General features: G+C 33.8%; 1 protein-coding gene across 1 annotated transcript in view; it reads right to left on the reverse strand.

The window, feature by feature from the left end:
* Positions 1–267: 267 nt before the first annotated feature.
* GMCL1 (germ cell-less, spermatogenesis associated 1) overlaps positions 268–21,628 on the reverse strand; it is a 41,769-nt gene continuing 20,408 nt past the window's right edge. The window contains exons 10-14 of the mRNA XM_006909519.3: positions 14,109–14,178; positions 12,668–12,743; positions 8,612–8,757; positions 6,332–6,419; positions 268–1,630 (exon numbers count right to left, since the gene is read on the reverse strand). Of these exons, the coding sequence (XP_006909581.1) occupies positions 1,502–1,630; positions 6,332–6,419; positions 8,612–8,757; positions 12,668–12,743; positions 14,109–14,178 (509 nt within the window). The 3' untranslated portion in view covers positions 268–1,501. The remainder of the gene's footprint in view (positions 1,631–6,331; positions 6,420–8,611; positions 8,758–12,667; positions 12,744–14,108; positions 14,179–21,628) is intronic.

The following is a 21,628-nucleotide window of genomic DNA, read 5'->3' on the forward strand; positions in this document are numbered from 1 at the left end:
GCATCTTATGAGGTATAATTATAGCCAAATATAAAAATAAATGGAACCTCTTGATGCAGCCAAATTATTGTATTAGAAACAAACTACAGTTCTGGGGGCAGAGGAGGAGGAGGAGGTATTTAAAAGCTTCCTTTAAAGAAAGGAAAGAAGCAATTTATAAATCTATGGTCACATTACTGTGGAAGAAAAACTATCAATAAATTCCAAAAGTTAAATCTAATTGGAAAATATCTAGCTTGAAAGAAAAACATTCTGGTTTCAACTAGGTTTTTGTTTTTGGTCCATTTTATATAAGAGCTTATTCTTTTTCCAAATGGGTATTTATTATGTGCAAATACATAAAAGTGATTCCCATTTTTTAAAACATACTAAAAATATACATTAACCACAAAAAGTATTCACTGACTGGAAAGACAATGAGCATGGCTATTTTCAAAATAGCAGTAAACACAAGAAGCCAACATATATAAATCACGACAAGTGTACATCTCATTTTTGACAAAAATAAGTTCTATTTTTACATTAATACTTTATTACCAGCTTCTATATGATATCCTCTGACCTTATGTACATTTACTATGAAATTTCTATTCGCATGTGTAACTCAAAGGCACTCAATTCAGAGGTTATAAAGTCCTGAGTTTTAAGTAGGAAATAGGATTCCCAACTAAAATTTGAACAAAAATAATTCTAAAGATCAGAGAATATGACAATGTTTAAAGTGTAATATTTGGTACATAAGTAATCTTATGACCTAATAATAAACTTTTACAGAATGTCAAAGAAAAGACCATGTAAGGCAAAGGAATATATTCAGAATCAAACTGATTTTCTTCCTCGTTCAAGTTCATTTGGAAGTCTGAAGCTGATTTTTTTGTTAAAATCCTAGGAAAGCTAAATTAAAAGAAAAATAAAATAGCATAAAAATGCTTAAGTTAAATAAAATGTTTCTTCAGTTTGGTCTCCAAAGCCATGAAAAAAGTATTTAATGATTAAAAACTACATATTGGGAGGATATTAAGAGGAGGAATCATAAAGAGCAGATGAAAAAATTAAAGGACAGCCTTAAATGTACCAGTTGAAGGAGCATTTATAATTGGCCTTTCAAATTATTCCTTTAGCATTCTTTTAGACAAATTTACAGATGGATAACTAAGGTTCGTTAACATTAGGTAGGATCAAACTTTAAGCTAAAAAACCTATATTTGGTTGCAGAGAAATGTGAAATTTATCTATAGCAATTTTCTACTGATGCTAAATTAAAGCATGAGTTGACATCTTTATCACACAAATGGTTTGACAGATATTTTCTTGGCTTTCAGATGTTTTTTCATAAATGCATAGAAACATAATGAGGATAAGAATAGTTTTCTGTATTATCTGTACAGTTCATAAGGCCTTTGTCATTGTTAGTCACCTTGATGTGAACATCATAGGGCCATTAAATTAAAGCTGGCCAAAAAAGTTTACAAAGTGCGACTGTTTCCAGCTGATGAGATTCTCAGTTTTCTGAATTTTCTGGATGACGATTACTTTCAGTTCTTTTTTCTGGTGATATATACAGGAAATTACAGCAGATATACAAAGGGAAGATCAGAAGCCTGCTGTCCAAGTTCATCACTACTTGTTCCTATAAAACAAATTTGTTGCTTTAATGACAGATAGTAATGTTAAAAAAAATAGAAAATAAAACTGTTGAATGAACTGAAGAAGATAGTATGGTGGTAAAGAGCTTGCATCTGGAGTCTGAGAGTCACTACTCAAATCTCAAAACTCCCAACCCCTGAGCTGTGTGACCTGTCAACTGCAGCTTTCTCACTGTAAAATGGGGCCAACAAGAGTACCCACGTCACAGGATTACATGAGACAATGCACAAAGAGGGCTTAGCAAAGCCAGTCATAAATGAAGAACTCAATAATGATAGTTATTTTCATTACTGAAAAATTTCTGATCAAGAACCTACATATTTTATGAACAGATAGAGTCCAGAAATATGTAGACTTCATTTGGTTTCCATTTCTGAAGGCCCTTATTTATAACAAATAATAGGGATGAAGGTGGGGACTCATTATTATCACCAACAAGCATGGTTCCCACTATTGTCTAAGATTTCCCATTGTCTCTAATGTAAACATGTATATTTGTCTCTTAGAACATAAAGTATCATGTAAAATGAATTTCAGGTTCAGTTACTTCAATACACATCAGAATGCCTTGAAATCCCACAGAGACAGGAGTTGCGACTACATCTGAGAGCCACAAATGTAACCACTCATGCTATAGATCTGTTTAGAACCCTTTACCAGTAGCATTTGGTAAACAGAATAAATCATCTGAGTAAAATAAAAGCATCAGTATTGAAATGAGAACTTCTACTTTTTGTATACTTGGATACATTTTCTACAATAATATGCATTAGTTTCACCTTATTTTATACATTTTGGAGAATATAATACGAAACACTGTTTAAATCTAAAGTTTTAAAATATTTTACTGAAGCATGTGCTCCTGGAATGAAGAAGGACTGAAACTAGAACATTTACGTGACTGATGTAGGCTCACCTGGACACAGCTTCTATGTTGAGGGAGCAGCAAGATAAATTTGGATAAAGGTAGGGAATACAAATCTGTCTCTGTCTCTGTCTCTGTCTCTGTCTCTCTCTCACACACACACCCCTCTATATTCAGTAAGACAGGGCAAGTGAATACGATGGGTAACATGATGGGTCAGGTGAGGCAATCACCTGGTCTGATGTTGCTAATAGGGTTGGCAGAGAGCACAGGGGCCTTTAGATGCTTGAGTCACCCTGGCCTAGTCAAAGTTTGTAGCAATAACCCAGGTGAAGGCATATTTACTAAATTGACTCCCAAACCCAGCTCTTGAAGGTCTCACCAAGTTACTTTTTTTGCCTACCCCTTAACACCAGTGTTCTCTAGGTTTCTACTCTGTCATAGTCTCTGCAGGTTATCTCATCTGATCATTATTTCTAGCCTAGACATTGCTTGTGACCTCCAGACCCATTTACCCACTGGCCTATAGAATTTCCACCTTAATGCTTTCCAAACAAATATGCCTAAAACTGAATTCATCACATCTTCATCCTCACTTTATGTCTTATTCATTTTCCCTCCTATAATTCAAATCTCAGGAAAGACTATTATAAATCCAGTTGCCCAAGTCAGAAAACCAGGAACTATCTTTGACTACTGACTTTCTCATCTTTACACACATTTCTAGAACCATCAACATTTCTTCATCCCCACTTCGACCTTCCTTAAGTTAAGGTTCTCATCATTTCTTATCTGGATTATAAGTGTCTTCCTGATATTATCATGTCTCTAAAACTTCTTACACATTGCTTAGAGATCTTTCTACAATGCAAATCTAGGTAGCATAGTCCTACAAGATGTATAGTTGTAAAATATGCAAAAGTCTCTAGCTTTCTTATGTCATCAAAAACTATTAGAAAAAATTCATTTCACATTAGCAATTAAAATACAAAATACTTAGCATTATACTTCCAAGAAATATACAGGAATAATATGGGGGGAAATGATAAATTTTAGAGACATAAGACCTAAATAAATGTAAAGAATACCATATTCCAGAAAGAAAAAAAAATTGATTTTCCACAAATTACTCTATATATTTAAAAAATATAAATCAAAGTCCTCAAAGGAATTTTTGATAAGAAACTTGACAAAATGATTCTATACCCCATACAAAAGAATAATTATGAAAACCCTCAGATTTTTGAAAAGAGAAGAATGAAGGTGGGTTTGTATTAGTAAGTATTAAAATTAAAGTTGGTCTAGTTAAAATATATTATCTCCACGACAAAGAAATCAACAAAACATAACAAAGTTTAGAAATGAAACCAAGTATACAAGGATTCAGTACATGATAAAAACTGGATTTCAAATACATTAACAGATTCAATATATTTCCGGTATATCACAAAAAATACTCCAATGTAAAAAAAGAAGCAGAAAAAAGTACAGAGTACTATTTATATAATCATCATTATTATGACTGAGTATTATAGCAAAAGAAGAAATCACTAAAGGAACAGATTGATACATTATTTCATGAAATTTGAGAAAAAAATGACAAAAGTGGGAAAACTATAGTATATCATAAATGTTATTACTCTTAATATAAAAGCTGTTAAAATTAACAAGAAAACAAACACCTTAATAAAAACAAACATAAACAATATTAAGTGGTCAATTTACACAAGATAATTTGTCCAAGAAGCATACAAAAAACCCAACTATATCAGTAACCAAGGAAATGAAAATTTAAACAAATATAATTTGTTTTCACTTTTTATATTGGGAGAAAGATTAGCAAGAATGATAATTATGTTGGCTATACTCTTGTATACTGCTGGAGAGAATGTAACTTGGATAGTATTTCTGGAGGGCAATCTGGCTATTAGAAAATGTATACACGATCTCACAAGAATTCTACTTCTTGGAATTTATCCTTTAAAAACATCAGAACAATGTACAAAGATATATGTATAGTTTTTATAAGAGTGAAAAAAAAATCCCAAAGGAAGAATTATTTAAATTACAGTATATCTAAAATAACTAATATTATGCAGTAATAAAAATTATGTTGTAGATATTTATTTATTGACAAGAAAAGCTATGTACAATGAAGTAGGTAAAAAGCAGCTGACAAAATAGTTAATCTAATTTTGGTATCATTTCTAAGTTGGGTATGCATGGTTTTTCTTTCCACTTATTTGTATTTTCTATTTCTTTCCATAACAAACATCTATAACCAATAAGAAACACACACATACAACTCCCCAACTAAAATCCTTTCATAATTCCCTACAGATTTCAGGAAAAAGTCCAAACTCCATCCACACACAGCCCATCATGCCCTGGCTCTAGCCCTACTGAACTCTTACAAACCTTTTAGTTCCTTAAATGACCCATGGGCTCCCTTGCCTCCATCTTACTCATCATTTGTGGCTTGGTTCAGATACCCATTCACTTTTCAACTTTTCCAGGAGAGGAATTTTTCCCTGAGCTGTCTTCCCTTCTCCTCCCCCAATAACCATATCCGCTCCCAACCCCATAATAAGGGTTAAAGACTTCTTCCTTGCTGTTACACAATACTCTGAGGTCATCTCTATCAGGGTACTGATGCTAAGCTATATGATATAAGTTCCTCTCTATTTCCTCTACTGCTAGCATAGAAACTATCATGCAGGAGGGACACAGATGTTTGCTGAATGAACATATCAAGGAACACTTAGAATACAATATTATCTTGGCCTAGTGCTTTTTAAGTCTCTGGCTGCTTTGAGCCATGACAATAATTTATTATGAAGTTCCAGGTAGAAGGAAAAAGAGAGCCATTTTCCATGCAGCTCCAGAGGGCACAATAGGAACCAACAGACAATTCCAATAGAGGCAGATTTGAACTTTATTATATATCTCCTTTCTCAAATACTACCTATGATGTGAGAGAATCAGTTCTCTGTTGCCAGAGTTCCAACAATGGTTGAAGGACTGACTGTAAGAATGCTGCTGAAGTAGTTCTCATATAGAGCATGTGAGGCTAGAACTATCACTTCCAGCGTTCCTTGCAATGCTAAATTCTGATGTTCTATGAGTCTCTTCAGTCTAAGGAAAATTACTAATTTCTAATAATTTATGTGAACTATAGGCTCTGAACCTTTTAATAAATCAGTATGTCCTTTGGAATGGTGGTTAGTTTTAATTGACCTAACGTTCATTGATATTTTAATGACTCTCATCTTACTTTTTGAAAATGGTTTACTTTCTCATCATGACATTTTGAAACTTCTACATGCATACGAAATATGAAGAAACATATGGGTTTAGAGAGAATATGAGAATATTACAGATGTCTGTCCTTTCAGAAACCTATTGTGCTAGCAGATAATGTTCTCTTAATATTCAGCAGTTATGGAGACATACTGGATTGTCTTCAAGGTTTCTGCTATTAATGTATAAATAAATGCACTTATGAAATAAAATGGATAAAACAATTAAGATTCATAACTTTTTAAAGATGATATTCAAGATAAACAATTATTTTCCTATTATAAGTTTTTCTCTGCCCCTCGAATCAAATTGTATTTTTCTTTTTTATCTTACATTTCTAGCAGAATGGAATAAATTATACAGAGGTGAACATAGCACTACTTCCATCTTTACCTTCGAAAAAACTTTCAAACCAATCTGTAAATCAAATGTTAATTCTACTTAAGAATTTTAATTCTAATTAAGAAAAGAGGATTTGAAAGACAAATACTATAATGAAACAAAAGAAATCAAACATACCTGATCCTTTTCAAGTGTAAGTATTTGATAGCCAGTTGTTCTACTACATATTAGTTTTCCACTACTATCAAAAGAGGCCAAACGTAATCTAGGATTAAAAAAAAAACCACAAATAAAAAAATAAACATGATTTTTTAACCACAGATTTAAATAAGCCCTCCTTCACCTTAATATTAATTTTTTCTTCCATATTCTCTATAAGTTTTTGTTTGATAAGACTAAAGTCTTTTCAACTATAAACTGATTCTATTTAGATTTACAAGCTTGTGCTATTATTATACGTATCTAAGATATTAAAGTAATTTATAAATATGCCTTTTTTATTGTGGTAATACATAAAATTCACCATTTTAACTATTTTTAAGTGTACAGTTCCTGGCATTACATATAGTCTCATTGTTCTGCAGTTATCACCACCAGAACTTTTTCATTGTTCTGCAGTTATCACCACCAGAACTTTTTCATCTGAAACTGTACTCAGTAAACATGAAATCCCCATTTCCCCTTTGCTTAGCCCCTGACAAGCACCATCCTATTTTTCTGTTTCTATGAACTGGTCTACTCTAGGTATCTCATGTTAGTGGAATCATATAGTATTTGTTTTTTGAGACTGGCTTATTTCACTTAGCATAATGTCCTCAAGGATCATGCTATATAGTATGTGTCAGGATTTCCTTCCATTTTAAGGCTGAATAACATTCCATTGTAGGCATACAACACATTTTGTTTATTTGTTCATCTGTCGATGGACACTTGGGTTGCTTCCACTTTTTGCTCTTGTAAATAATGCTGTTATAAAAATGACTGTACAAATATCTGTTCAAGTTTCTGCTTACAATTCTTTTGGGTAAATACCCAGAAGAAGAACTGCTGGATCTTATGGTAATTCTGTTTAATTTTTGAGGAAATGCCATACCATTTTTCACAGAAGATGCCCCATTTTATATTCCCACCAGCAATGCACAAAGGTCCAATTTCTCCACATCCTCACAACACTTGTTTTTGATAAGAGCCATGCTAATGGGTGTGATGTGGTATCTCACTGTGGTTTTGATTTGCATTTCCCCAATGATTAGTGATGTTGAACATCTTCTCAGGTGCTTATTAGCCATCTGTATATCTTCTATGGAGAAATGTTTAGTTAAGTCCTCTGCCCATTTTTGAATCTGGATGGTTGTTTTTTTGTTGTGGAGTTTTAGAAGTTTTCTACACATTCTGGATATTAATTCCTTATCAGATATATGGTTAGCAAATATTTTCTCCCATTCCATGGGTTGCCTTTTTACTCTGTTGATAATGTCCTTTGATGCACAGTTTTTAATTTTGATGAAATACAATTTATCTTTTTCTTTTGTTGCTTGTGCTCTGGCATTTTATTGTAGAAATCACTGCCAAATCCAATGTCAAGAAACTTTGCCCCTATATTTTCTTTCAAGAGTTATTTTATAGTTTTAGTTATTATGTTTAAGTCTTTGATCCATTTTGAGTTATTTTTGTATAACGTGTAAGGTAAGTATAAATATGTGACCAAAAAAATCTGTTCATTAAGCTATTTTTCAATTTGTCAGCATCCTCTCCAGAAAAATATTATCAGCTCAACTGTCAGGCAAACTTGGACATCGTAAATCCTATACAAAGTGACAGATAATACCAGACATGTTTTCCTGGAAAAATACCTTGCTATATTTCCAGTCTGGACCTTTTATTTGCTAGGAATAGCAGCAAGGCAATAGCTTTTTTTCCGTTTTTTTTTGTTTTCCCCTCGTTTTTTCCCTTCTTTAATTCCATCCCCTAACCCCCCCGCAACTTCAACTCCTGACCTATGAATGTTGCCATTTCCTCTTAAGAACTGGATCTCTGAAGGCGGGGCGTTTCCTCCCACATGCTCACGTCATGCCCCCAGGGCCAGGTGTCCCCGGGGCCTGGCACCCCTGGTGGACCCTAGTGGCTCCACCTGGGGCACGAACCCAGGACCGTCTGTGTGTAAAGCAGATGTGCTAACCACTACACTATGGAGCTACCCCACAAGGCAATAGCTTCAAGCCCAGTATCAATCCTTTATCATTCATATTCCAGCCTGCTCTTTCTCCCTAACATACTAGATCTAGATCTTATGATTTTGATTATTAACGTATTATAGAGCCTTATCATTTCCATGCACATTCATATATATTGTATCTTACCAAAGTTCTACTATTGTTGGTATAAATTATCAAGGTTTTATTTCATTTCTATATTTCTTCTGGAGTTAGAGGAGTAGGGTGGCAAAACTCAACTTACCTAAATGCTATGCTCCTTCGAGGTTGTAAACTGACAGATCCACTACATGGCTGATTCAGTGTATTGCGTTTGAAAATGATGTATCGATTGGTATAAGTTACAAGCAGGTCAAAGCCGAAGTTAAAACCTGTCCACCGCCAGCAGTACTAAGAAATACAAAAGAGAAAGATTTACTTCAGTTTATCATGTTAGCAAGTCAAAGTTCAAAATGTCTTTTCTTTTTCTAACTCATTCCAAATATTTCTTTCATGGGTCTCTACTTTTTGTCAGTGTCTTTCCCTTAAGGCTTACACACAGAATATATCTGTGAATATATATAAAGGTTTACCACAAAGATATAGTACATACCAAAGCCAGAAAAGCAGCCTTTATGATCATTATTCCTTAAGGCACCTTTCCAATATTGCCTCTTCATGATCTGTTTCATTATATATCCACACTATAATTCTATCATAAGTAATACGGCTTTTCACTGTAACTCTAAGTAGGTATAGCTCTGAGGACTAGGAAACTAGATGGAGGTAATAAGAACCCATTAAAATTTACCTTGCTTTAAAAATACTCTAAAATACCTTAAGTAACTAATAAACAGACATACAACTTAGTTATTTTAAATACCATCATGAGGTTCACAAGTTTGCTTATTCTATCACCTAACAGTGAGATCCCATTAAATGAGATGTTGTGGTACAGTGAAGTAAAGTTAGAGCTTCAAGTGTTTGGCTGATACTCTGAATTACAACATTAATTCAACAGTTCACTGATATTTACTGGGTACATATTATGTGCAAGGTACTGCTCTAGGCATTGAAAAAATAACAGTAAATATGTTTCTGCCCTAGTAGAATGTATATTTTAATATGTATATATGTTTGTGTGAAAAGAGTAGATGAATAACACACAGAATGGAATGGAAGGGAACAGAACAAAATGCCAGGAAGGAGGGACAGGGTAGAGGAAGGGATTTTGCAGTTGCGGAGCCTGATAGATCAGACAGGTGGTCAGGGAAAGTCTAAGGAGATGCTAGGTGAGTAGAATCTTGAGTCAGCTAAGATGTAGACCAGGTAGCTATCTGAGGTAAGAGTGACTTAGAAAAAGAGAACAGCAAGTACAAAGCTCTGGAGGTAAAAATGTGCTTGGCATAGCTGAGGAAGAGCAAGAAGGGCTATGTGACTTGGGCAATAACTAGGTGGGGACAGAGCTGGATATGAGTTCAGATTGTCCATCAGAGGCCAGAAAACGTAGGGCCTAAAGTCCACAGTTAGGAAAAATTTGGATTTCTTCTAAGTGTGGTAATAAGCTAATAGAAACATTTAGGAAAAGAAGTGACATGATCTAACTTGTATTTTAAAAAAGTTGACTTTGGCTGTTGTGTGGAAAACAGAATGTAGATGAGCAAGACTAAAAATAGGGAGAACAGTTATGAGTCTACTGTAACAGCACAGGCAAGAGATAATGTGGCTTGACTTCGGTAGTAGTGGTAGATATGCGAAGAATATATTTTGAAGGTACAGCTTGGAGGGACTGCTTATGGACACCAGGTGTGGTTATGAAAGAAAGAAGAATCCAAAGTCTGAAGCTTATGCAATAAATGGACAGAAGAGGCATTTATGGGTTGGAGAATATTTGAGAAGGAGGAAATTTGGGGATGAAAATCAAAAAGTTTAGCTTGGACTTTTATATTTGAGATGCTATTAGGATCCTAAGAAAGACTTCGATTAACTAGCTGGATATATGAATCTGGAGTTAGGAGTCATCAGTGTGAAGTCATGGGACTAGATGAGATCACTTAAGAGTGAGCACAGAAAGGACAAAGTTCAAGTACTGAGCCTTTACTCACACCAACATTTGTTGAGAAAGAGGAGAAGGATCTAGCATAGACTTAAAAGGAGCAGCCAATGAAAAAGAGGGAAAACTAGCAGAGTGTGCTATCTTGGAAGTCAAATGGAGACTATCTCCAAGGAGTGAGTGAACAGATGTGCAATGTTGCCAAGAGCTTTCTGAAAGCTAAAAACTCCTTGATTTGGCAATGTGGAAATCACTGGTGACAATGGCACAGCAATTTCACTGGAGTTTATTGGAATAAATGAACTGGAGTGGATTCACGAGAGCGTCAGAAAACAGGAAGTATAGACAACAAATATAGGCAACTTTTCAATGATATTTGCTTCAAAGGGGTGCAGAAATGTAGTAGTAGCTAGAGGGGAATGTGGGGTTAGGGTATGGTTTAAGATGAGTGATGCTGCAGCATGTTATATGCTAAATGAGAATGATTTTGTAGAAGAGAAAAACTGATGATACAGGAAGAGGGAGGGCATAACTGTAGGAACAAAGCTTTTGAACAGGTGAGAAGGGATGGAGACCAGGAGAAGATGGACTAGAGGAGAAGCAGGCAGTTCATCCATTCTAATAAGAGGAAAAGCATAGCTTACAGATGCGGGTAGACTGGTAGAATCATTGGTGGGAAGATGTACAGATTCTCTTTCGATTGCTTTTATTTTCTGAATGAAGAAAGAAGCAAGGCCAGCAGATAAGAATGAGGGCGGTAGCATTGCCCTTTTGAGAAGGTAGGAGTTACTCAAAGAGTGGGAGGATAAATTCACTAGGGAAGTGTAGGAGGATCACCATTCAACACTAAAGACCTGCTTAAAGTTTAATAGTTACAAACATTCAAGTAAAACCTGCTGGGCTATGTGTTTTGCTTCACTCACATTCATCTGTTTGGAAGCAGACATGGAGTGCATAGAAAGCTGAGATTTAACATAGAATTGGGGTTTGGCCAGGTGAGTTTGACAGAGTGAAAAAGGGAAAAAGGGAAGTTAAGAGTATAAGCCAGGGACCAATTTTAAGATGGAACATAGAATATGTCAAGTAAAGAAAGAAGTAGGGATGTGGTGAGAGGGTGATGGGAAAAAGTAGTAAGAACAATGTACTGTACATCCCAGAGGAGTTAAACTGTTGCAGTCAGGTACTAGATGGAGAGTGCTATAAGGATAATAGGTAAAGTCTGAAAATAGTATGCCTGAAATAGAGATTTTGAAGAAGGGGTATTAATTACTAATATGAAACTTGAGGATAAGCTCACAGGAAATGGATGCCTGAGGTAGAGTGGAGCACAAGATCAAAGGGGAAGGAAGGTCAGGGAATAGAGATACTGAAATCACCAAGACTGATAACAAGAGTAGTGAGAAGAAGACAGTAAGCCCAGTGAATGATGGCCACAGTAAGGGTAATGAGTGGTGTAATAGAAGTATGTGCTTCGAAAGACATGTGGTTCAATTAGGCATGAAGGAGGAACAAGGTCTGGAAGCAGCAACAAGGAGGAAGAAGGAAAAAATACATCTACTTCTCTTTTATGTTTTGAACACTTGTTATAATTATGAATGCAAACATAAAATAACTTTTAAAAATTAAGAAGTTAAAAATGAAATAAAATTTGGGAAAAAAATAACTGAATGGTTATCTAAATTAGGCTAAAATTTTTTAAAGATGAAAAGTATAATTAGACTAGAGTTTTTAAAAATATAGTTCACGTCCCATTAGTGGGTTGTAAAATCAATTTAATGAGTCACAATCAGCTTTTTAAAAAAATGAAACAAAATAGAATCTTTGGACACAGCAGCAGTATGTAATGATTTGTAATGCTTTTGTTTCACTTATATACATTTATACTGGGTGGTAATGAAAAACCTAATTAATGTGGGTAGGAATCACAGGGTTTGAATCTCTTTAAGACTTAGGGTAATTGTAAAATAGAAAGAATCACTTTTAAGACTATGTAACCGCTCCCATATAATTTCTTAATTTCTGGATTGCTGAGGGATCATCTTCTCATAGTTTTCATCTGGACCCAAAAAGTTCCACACTTTGATGCAAGGCCAAAATAATCAATCACCCCTGAATAAGTAACTCCTTGTCCAGCGATCATGCTACAGAAACTGTATCAAAAAAGCTCTTCTGAGAGGTATGACAGTTGTCATGATTGTAACTGAAAGTGTATTTTGCACCAACAGTACAATTTGTATGAGAATGTTAAGAGTCACAGCTCATACTTACTTCACCATCTTTGGCAAGTTTTCTACCACACCTCATGCTATTTCCCTCCAGTTCTTCTTTATTGATTTCCTGAGGCCTAGAAAAATGCATAAAACATCAAATCTCATAGAAATTAGGAAACTATTAATCGAAAAAGAATTGAGTTAAAAAGAACAGAAAAACATGCTACTAGATTTTAAAATAAACTTTTTGTGGTATAGATAAAAATAAGAATGCATTGATGAAACCTAGTCCTCACTTTAGCAGCCCTGCAGGAGTGTGCAGATGTTCAATATCTGTGGATAGAACACTTCATTAGAGGAAATATGATTACATTCCTCTGAGGGCAAGAAACCCACTATTCTAGTTTAGTCTCTTAGGTAAGACTGTATTAAACTCAATCAGGATACAGATGAGAAAAATCTTAAAAAATTAAGAACATCTAACATTAAAAAAGTGAATACACAAAAGTAGGATGACTTATAAGGTATTTCAAACATTACAAATTATTTCAAATGTGAATTCTATTAAATAATTAACTTTTATTTTTTAGTTTTTGATTTATTATTTGCTTCAACAATCTTACCGTATTTATGCACAATAAGTATGCTGTGAATAGATTTGGAAAAAGATGGGATATAAATTATAAATTAATAGAACCCTGAAAAATCTCATAATCATTATGAGTCTATGTAACACTTTCCTTATTAAAGTTTTTGGAATAAACATGACTAGGCCATTATTTTAGGAAGTTCTTTGGTACATAAAAATGGGTTAAAAGAGATCAGAGCAAAAAAATTAAACTTCTTAAGGCCTCTTCTATATACTCAGAGATGGATCTCTAAACTCTGCCCATACCAAGGAGCTAGTACAAAGACCAAGTAATAAATGTGGAAGTTCTTCTGTAAGCTGCAAAGCAGTATGCATTGAAAGAACAGACAATTTTCTTCGCTTAAAATGAAGAAAGTACATAAACATTTTATAGGGGGTCATATGCTTTCGGGGAAGGCATCTGTAACCAGATAATGTTAAATCATTTTTTACTTAAAAGTCTTCAAAAAACCTATTAATCAGAATTTGACAATACTACCACAAATAAGAAAATTAGCTCTACCTACACATATGAAAATCATGGTTTATGAAAGCGTTATTCCAAGTAATAATAGTTCAATATGTTGAAAGGAAACCAGGTGAAACAAAGTATATGAAATACTCAAATTCCCTGATATAGCAAATAACAATTCAAACATTCTATTATACTAACTGATCAGAAAAATAAATATTTACAAGATTGATAATGTTATACAAATATAAGAAGGCTGATTACATGATCTTTTCTCTACTTTAGCAGCTCTTGATTTTTCAATATTGTTACTGATTTTTCAATATAATGAATGTAAAAATTCATAGCAAAGGTTTTTTTTTCCCCCTAATGAACAATAGTATGATGTAATATACTCACCCCACTTCACTGTCTTGTTCTGCCCGGAGCATAGCAAGCCACTGCTGTTTATACACAGAGGACAGCCATTCTAAAATGTAGAAATAAATAACTATAATAAGAATAATAAGAAGAAACATGGAAGACTATAAAGGATTTAAAATTTTTAAGAAGTTGACACATTAATATTTCTAAATTCAAGCTTAAAGTAGCAATAAATAAAGTTGGTAGTTTATATTTTACAAATATGCTATAACAATATGGCTTACTGATTTTTAAAGTGGTAAATGTTATCCTTCTTTGCCTTGGGATAGATTCTACTTAGGTTATATACATTTAAATTAGATTTTAAATCTTTAGTTAAAAGTGTATTCTTGCATTTAACAGTTTCATTTTTCATAATTCTATTAATTTTCATTTGTGAGAAATATGTCTAAAGCAATATTTTCATTTTTACAAAACTTTTAACAGAAAACTAATGGATTCTTCTTTTATTAAATTATTTAAAAATAGTAACTAAATAATGGGACATAAACCACCTCTAAATTATCAGATGAATCATGCACACTCAACAAATCTGGCAAATTAGATAACTATTAATAAAAATAAAAGATTCTACTTTAAATTATTCTAAATGGAATAAAAATTATAACTCTAGATATTTTCCTTTAATAATAAGCATAATTTCCCCAAGTCTGTGTAAGCCGAAATTTTAATTATTTTAGATAAAAACATATTAAGAATACAAGTAGAATCAGCTTAGCACCACATTTATTTTTCTACTTTTATTTATTCCCAATCGAAAGGATAGTTTTCCATTTTTTATGTTCTCAATCTCTACCTAGTGAAGAGAGAAACCCTAGTGCGATTAAAATCTGGATTTTCACTTCATAAGTCTCTACCTAATAAAGGTATAAAGATGACTTCCATGGACTTATTGGTGTCTTATCTCAAAACTCTCTATAAATACACTTTGACTGATTCTCCCCGCCCCCCAAATATTCTCACTATTAAGAGGAATAACTGCCAAATATCTAGGCCACAATTTGTCCTCACTATGTAAAGACTACTAGCAAAGTTTATGTGACTCAGTATACATACACATATATTGTGTATCTTATTTGCAATGCATTCAGATTTTTAAATTCTGTTCTACTATCTTTTATTTTTTTAAAAAGCTGACGCTTTCCCATTAAAATGGTTTCTCATCACACTAATGGTTATGCTTGCAGTTTAATATTCACTGATCTAGAGACAATATGGCTTTTTGTGATTAGAATGAAAGGGCTACACATAGTCTCCAATATCATGCAAGATATATCCCATGAAAATGTTTTAAAATTTAAATTCCAACAACTTTTGAATAATCTCCTTTAAAACCAAAAGCATTTTAACAAGTTAAAACATAGGTACATATTTTTGTTCCTTTTTTCTTGCCTTAATCTAAAACAGTAAAAAGGTACCAGAAATCTTTCTGGTCACTAGTAATTGATTCAATAGCAGCAGCACAAAAGTAAGTCAACAGAACACTAGTTCAAATGCAATGGTGACTGCTAATACATAGGGGGCGGGGAAGAATCCCTGCTAAAATGAGCTTAAAAAAAACATGGGATGAAAATAAGTGAAACCAGTTCATTTATACAGAGTTTTTAATATTATTATATGCAGTCCTAGCTCCAAAAGGCAGATACACTAGGCAGAGTTTGCCAGAATCCTTTTTGGCAGAGAGTTAGTGTTCAGTGGAAAGACTCTACAAAGGTGCCATCAAGAAACTTCCACTCAGTGAAAACAAGTTTAAGCATTTATTTTAAACTTTATCAGACCAAAGTCTAAAACAAAAACTCAGAATAGGTACATCAAGGTGGAATTTGATGATGCCATGATCAGTAGACCTAGTCTATAGCAGTTTTGAATGTAAACACAGTATTTTCCCAACAGAATAAGTCAGAATGATTTTATTTAGATAATTTCTCCTGTCTTATACAAAGGATATGAGGAAGGGGGGCTCCAAAGGCATACCATTTTAAAATTAATGTCTTAGATTTACAAACTTGAAAAAATAAACAAAAAGATACACTCTTACCTTTCTCAACATTTCATTGTTTAAGTGAAAATAAATGTATTATCAGGTATATACAAAGACAAAAATCTACTTATAACCAATAAAGCTTTTAGCAAAAAACAGCCTAAAAATGGAACTATTACATGAAACATGTAAGTCAGATATAGATCATGAAGGCAAAGGACAAAAAGTTTACATAATAAAAAATTCCTATGTAGATAAATAATATTTTGTACAGAGCATCTAGGTATAAAGTATTAGTACAAAATTATGGAGAAGGCTGGTTCAAAGATACTCTTGTATAACCTAAAACTCCAGTTCCAAAAGATGACAAATTTACTGAGTACTGAGTAATTCAAAGCTATTTTCTGAATAAAATTAATTACATGGATTTATATACCTTTTCATTTAAAGCAATTTATCTTCACAAAACTCATACTGCTTTAACAATTATCTCTTTAACTTACTAATATATTAAGCATTAGCTTTCCCCATTATTCCCGTAACAGTAATTTCTAATATAAAAAGTTGCAATACCCATTTTCTTATCCACAATACAAAATAAGAGACAATATATCGACTTCATTACTTTGTTATCAAAAGCCAAAAAATTAAGTATACTCAAAAGAATGGTGATTCAAAGTTACTCAATCAAAATTTTCAAATTGAATCAAAGTTATTGGTCAAATTTTTACAACTGGATATACAAACTTGAAGAGAATAAAACAGTGGAATTCTTTTAAGTAACCAGTATGATGTAGTGAAAACAATATGGGCTTTCAAATAAGAAGGTCTTTAGGATTGCATCTGAGATCTGCTTCTCATTGGCTGTATGACAGGACAGTTATACTTCATTTCATCTGTAAAACGAGGACAACTGTCTTGATAAATTTCAAAGATTATCTTACATAATAAATGTTAAATGAATAATCTGGCATATTACCTGGGGCACTTTAGAATCTATACATATTTGTGTACTTGTCCCCCTCCCTTTAAAGTTCGTTAGTTAGGAGCTATAACCCAAACTTATCTGATAGAGTAAATGCACTATTAGGCCATATGTAAGTTAATATGTTTTAGAAAACAATTTTAATTCACACAAACGGAGTGTCTACAACTTGTCAAGCACTACTTGTATTGGAGGGAAAAAGATGAAAAACCTATGGCCCTCGGAGTCCAATAAGGACACAGATAATAATCTGTGATACAGTAATATAGCAAGAGATGACAATGTCTTAAACAAGGAAGTGGAAGTAGGAAAGGTAAGGAGGTGATTGTGAGAATTATCCATAAAAGAAATCTACAGGACCAGTGAATGGATGTGGAGAGTTTAGGAGGAATATGGGATGACTTCTAGAATTCTCCCTTTTTTGTGAAGCTAGGTTATTAATGATGTTGATAACTGATATAGGAAACGGAAGAATAAAGAAGGCAGGGATTTGGGCTGGAAGGGAAAGATAAGCACTGTTCTGAACAGATGAACTGAAGCAATTTGTAGATGGCTAGCCAGTATTTAGATATCCAAGTATGAAACTCGGGGGAGAGGTCAAAACTGGAATCTTTTAATAAATCATATGAATGAAGGAGATCACTCTGGGACACTATATGGAATGAAAAGATCAATGGGCCAAGTGCACCCTTAGGAAGTTAAGAGGTGAGCAGAGTAAGAGAAGCTTATAAAAGAAAAAGAGAAAAAATAGAGAAGTAGAAAAAGGACCAGGAAAGTATAGCATTTCTAAATGAAGGTAGTACAGTAGAGAAGTTAAAGAAAAATCTGACAAACCATGATAAAAATGCTAGAGAAGTTAAAATAAGACTAAAATGAGGCACTGGATTTTGCAAAAAGGACAACCCTAACTTTTGCTAGAAAGTTTCAGTGAAATAGCAAAGGCAAAAGACAGATTTCAGTGAGTTGAGAAATGACTAAGGTAAGGAGACAGAGCATCTGTAGATTACTCTGAAGAAGGTGGCTAATAAGAGAAAGAACAGTGGCTATCGTGGGGGACTCAGGGTCAAGGGAGGGTGTTTTGTTTTTTAGTAAAAGAGATGACCATGTTTTATAGGCTGAAGGATAATAGGTGGGGAAAAGATTCAAGATACAGATTAAATGACAAAGTAAAATTCCAGAACAAACAGGAAAGCACTAAGATTATGAACACAGTAGGAGGTTGGTTTGAACAGGTAAGGAGCATCCTTAACTGCTGGGATAGGAGAGGAAGAACAGAAAGGTGAGAAGGACTACGAATTTGAACCAATTATTGCCTGATTACCTCAAATTTATGTAAAAAACAGAAGGAGAGTTTCCACACTGACAGTGAAGTGAATGGATAGGAAGCTTGAACAGAGTGGCAGAGGTTTGATATAACTGTTGAAGTGAATGAAAAAGATAAGTGACCAAGTAAAAGTGGTAAAAGGAGTCTCAAGGTACAAGCTTGGTGTTGAGATGTGGATTGGTGGTGGCACCAATACAAAAGTTGTAGAATACTCGGTAGCAGTACTCAGCACAGAGTAGAGAGTATGGGAACGAAGGTTTAGTTTAGTTTTGGGATTTTGCCAAGTAGAAGGACAAAGAGTTAAAGGCAGTTGTGAGAATGACTCAAATGAGCTATCATGATATCCAGGCCTGAAAAATGCAGGATTGGTTTTAAAGACTAGTAGAAAATGGAGGGCTTAAAACAGATTGGAAAACAAATAACAGTGTAAAAGGGAATGAGGTTATGAATGTGCTAGAAGGTTATCTCTAGCCTGAAAACTACCAGTTCTTCTGATGCTAAGAAATTCTGAGTTACAAGGTTCATAGTGTTTCCATGGGTGGTGAGTGCCTAATGTTCAGCAAACATAAACGTTACTGGAACTGAGATCAAATTACTAGGAGGCTAGGATATTAAATGGAATGATCATATAAACACATTATGTGACTAGACGGGGGCAGGGTGAGGCAGACAGTAAATCAAATGTCCAAGTCTTAAATAAATGTGGATGGGTAAGGAGACAAGGGATAGAGGGTGAGTCACATCATATGCAATAATGGTTTGGAAAGGGCATTGAGGGCCTAGGACTATCTAGCCTCCTACCCTATACTGGCAGAGTATTTTAACTGACAGAAAGCTCTCTATAGAAAGTAGTATCTTCTTGGAGAGCTCAATAAATTAAAGGAAGAAATGGAAGATATGAGAGTTTGCTGACCCTGGTTCCAGAGCATATAACAGAAAGGTTTGGGAGGTATAGTAACAAGATAGGTCAGAGGTATCAAGGAGAAGGGAAGTATGACAATGAGAGTATGGAATAAAGTAGACTTGATATAACCTAAGATAAATCTAATTCCTTGAAATGGAGTTCAACTGTATTTAACATAGTTGAATCCTAAAATAGAATGTTTCTATACAAAGTCCTGATTTATTAACTTGGAATTAAACACATATCTGACATCAAGATGGTCAAAATGGATGTACTGAAACTCTAAGAATGCATAATTTTGAAATAATGATAGTGTATGTGTTTGGCACTATTTCTGAAAAATGATCAATGAATTTTAGCTAAGTAATCAAAATTATTTTAATTTATTTCAAATCTAGGATACATTGCTATTGAGAGCACACATCAATCTATCTTGATAATTTGAATTATGTGGACAATTTTTGCCCCTTCACAAACAGCATGGGACATAATTTTAAGTTATATTCTGCTTATGAAACAATGTATAACTTTTATTTGGATATACAGAAAAACCTACTTATCTATTTGTATCTGTAAGATGGGGTATACTAATATGAAAAAAAAAAAGCACTTTGGAAGATAAGGTAGCAGAAAACACCCAATAAGAACAGCAACAAGAAAAAAAAATCCAAAAAGAATGAGGATAGTTTAAGGGACCGCTGGTACAATATCAAGCATACCAACATTCACATCATAGGAGTACCAGAAGAAAAGAGAGGGCAAGGAATTAAAAACCTATTTGAAGAAATAATGACTGAAAACTTCTCTAACCTGGTGCAAAAAATAAACATACAAGCCCAGGAAGTGCCAAGGGTCCCAAACAAGATGAACCTAACGAGGCCCACATGAAGACACATCATAATTAAAAGGTTAAGCCAAAAGTTGAATACAAAGAGAATCTTAAAGGCAGCAAGAGAAAAGCAATTAGTTACCTACAAGAGAGCTCTCGTAAGACTGTCAGCTGACTTCTCAACAGAAACTTTGCAGGCCAGAAGGAGTTGGCATGAAATATTCAAAGTGATGAAAAGCAAGGACTTACAACCAAGATTACTCTACTCAGCAAGGCTATCATTTAAAATTGGAGAGATAAAGAGCTTCCCAGACAAGAAAAAGTTAAAGGAGTTCATCACCACTAAACCACTATAACAAGAAATGTTAAAGGGACTCCTTCAAGAAGGAAAAAAACAAACAAAAATATGAATAATGGCAATAACGACATATCTATTGACAATTATTTTAAATGTAAATGGATTAAATGAGCCAATCAAAAGACAAAGGATGGCTGAATGGATAAGAAAACAAGACCCTTACATAAACTGCCTACAAGAGACTCACTTCAGATCAAAAGACATATACAGACTGAAAGTAAAGGTGTAGAAAAAGACATTTCACGAAAAATGGAAACTAGAGGAAAAAAACTAGGGTAGCAATAATTATACCAGACAAAACAGACTTTAAAGCAAAGGCTATAACAAGACAAGAAAGGACTCAGCAATTCCACTTCTGGGTATTTATCCAAAGAAACCCAAAACACTAATTTGAAAAGACATATGCATCCACATATTCATTGAAGCATTATCTACAATGGCCAGGATATGGAAGGAACCTAAGTGTCCATCGATGGATGAATGAAGAAGTGGTGCATATATACAATGGAATATTGCTCAGCTATAAAAAAGAATGGGGTCTTGCCATTTGTAATAGCATAGACGGATCTAGAGGGTATTGTGCTAAGTAAAATGAATCAGCCAGAGAAGGATAAATACCATATGATTTCAAACAAAAGACAAACAAACTCATAGATACAGAGAACATTTGACGGTTGCTAGATGGAAGGGGGCGTGGTTGAAGGGAGAGGTGAAAAAGGGAAAGGGATTAAGAAGTACAAATTGATAGTTAAAAAAGTCATGGGAATGTAAAGTATAGCATAGGAAAAACAGATAATAATATTGTAATAACTATGTATGGTGTTAGATGGGTACTAGATTTATAGGGATGATCGCTTCTAAGTTACATAAATGTCTAATCACTTAGTTACCTGAAATATAATATTGTATGTCAACTGTAATTGAAAAAAAATTATTTTAAAATGATTTACACAAAATTAACAGAAAGTGTCCATAAGCCTGCTAGAATTTTATAAAAATGCATTACTTTCAAATATACCAGAAGTATTAACTCTAGGTTTGCTTTCCATTCAATACCTTTCTAAATAAGTATACAGACTACAAGAATGACTTAAATCTATAAACACAGAGCTATA

This window comes from Pteropus alecto, unplaced genomic scaffold (assembly GCF_000325575.1).
Source record: "Pteropus alecto unplaced genomic scaffold, ASM32557v1 scaffold131, whole genome shotgun sequence".
In the NCBI taxonomy this organism is placed as follows: domain Eukaryota; kingdom Metazoa; phylum Chordata; class Mammalia; order Chiroptera; family Pteropodidae; genus Pteropus; species Pteropus alecto.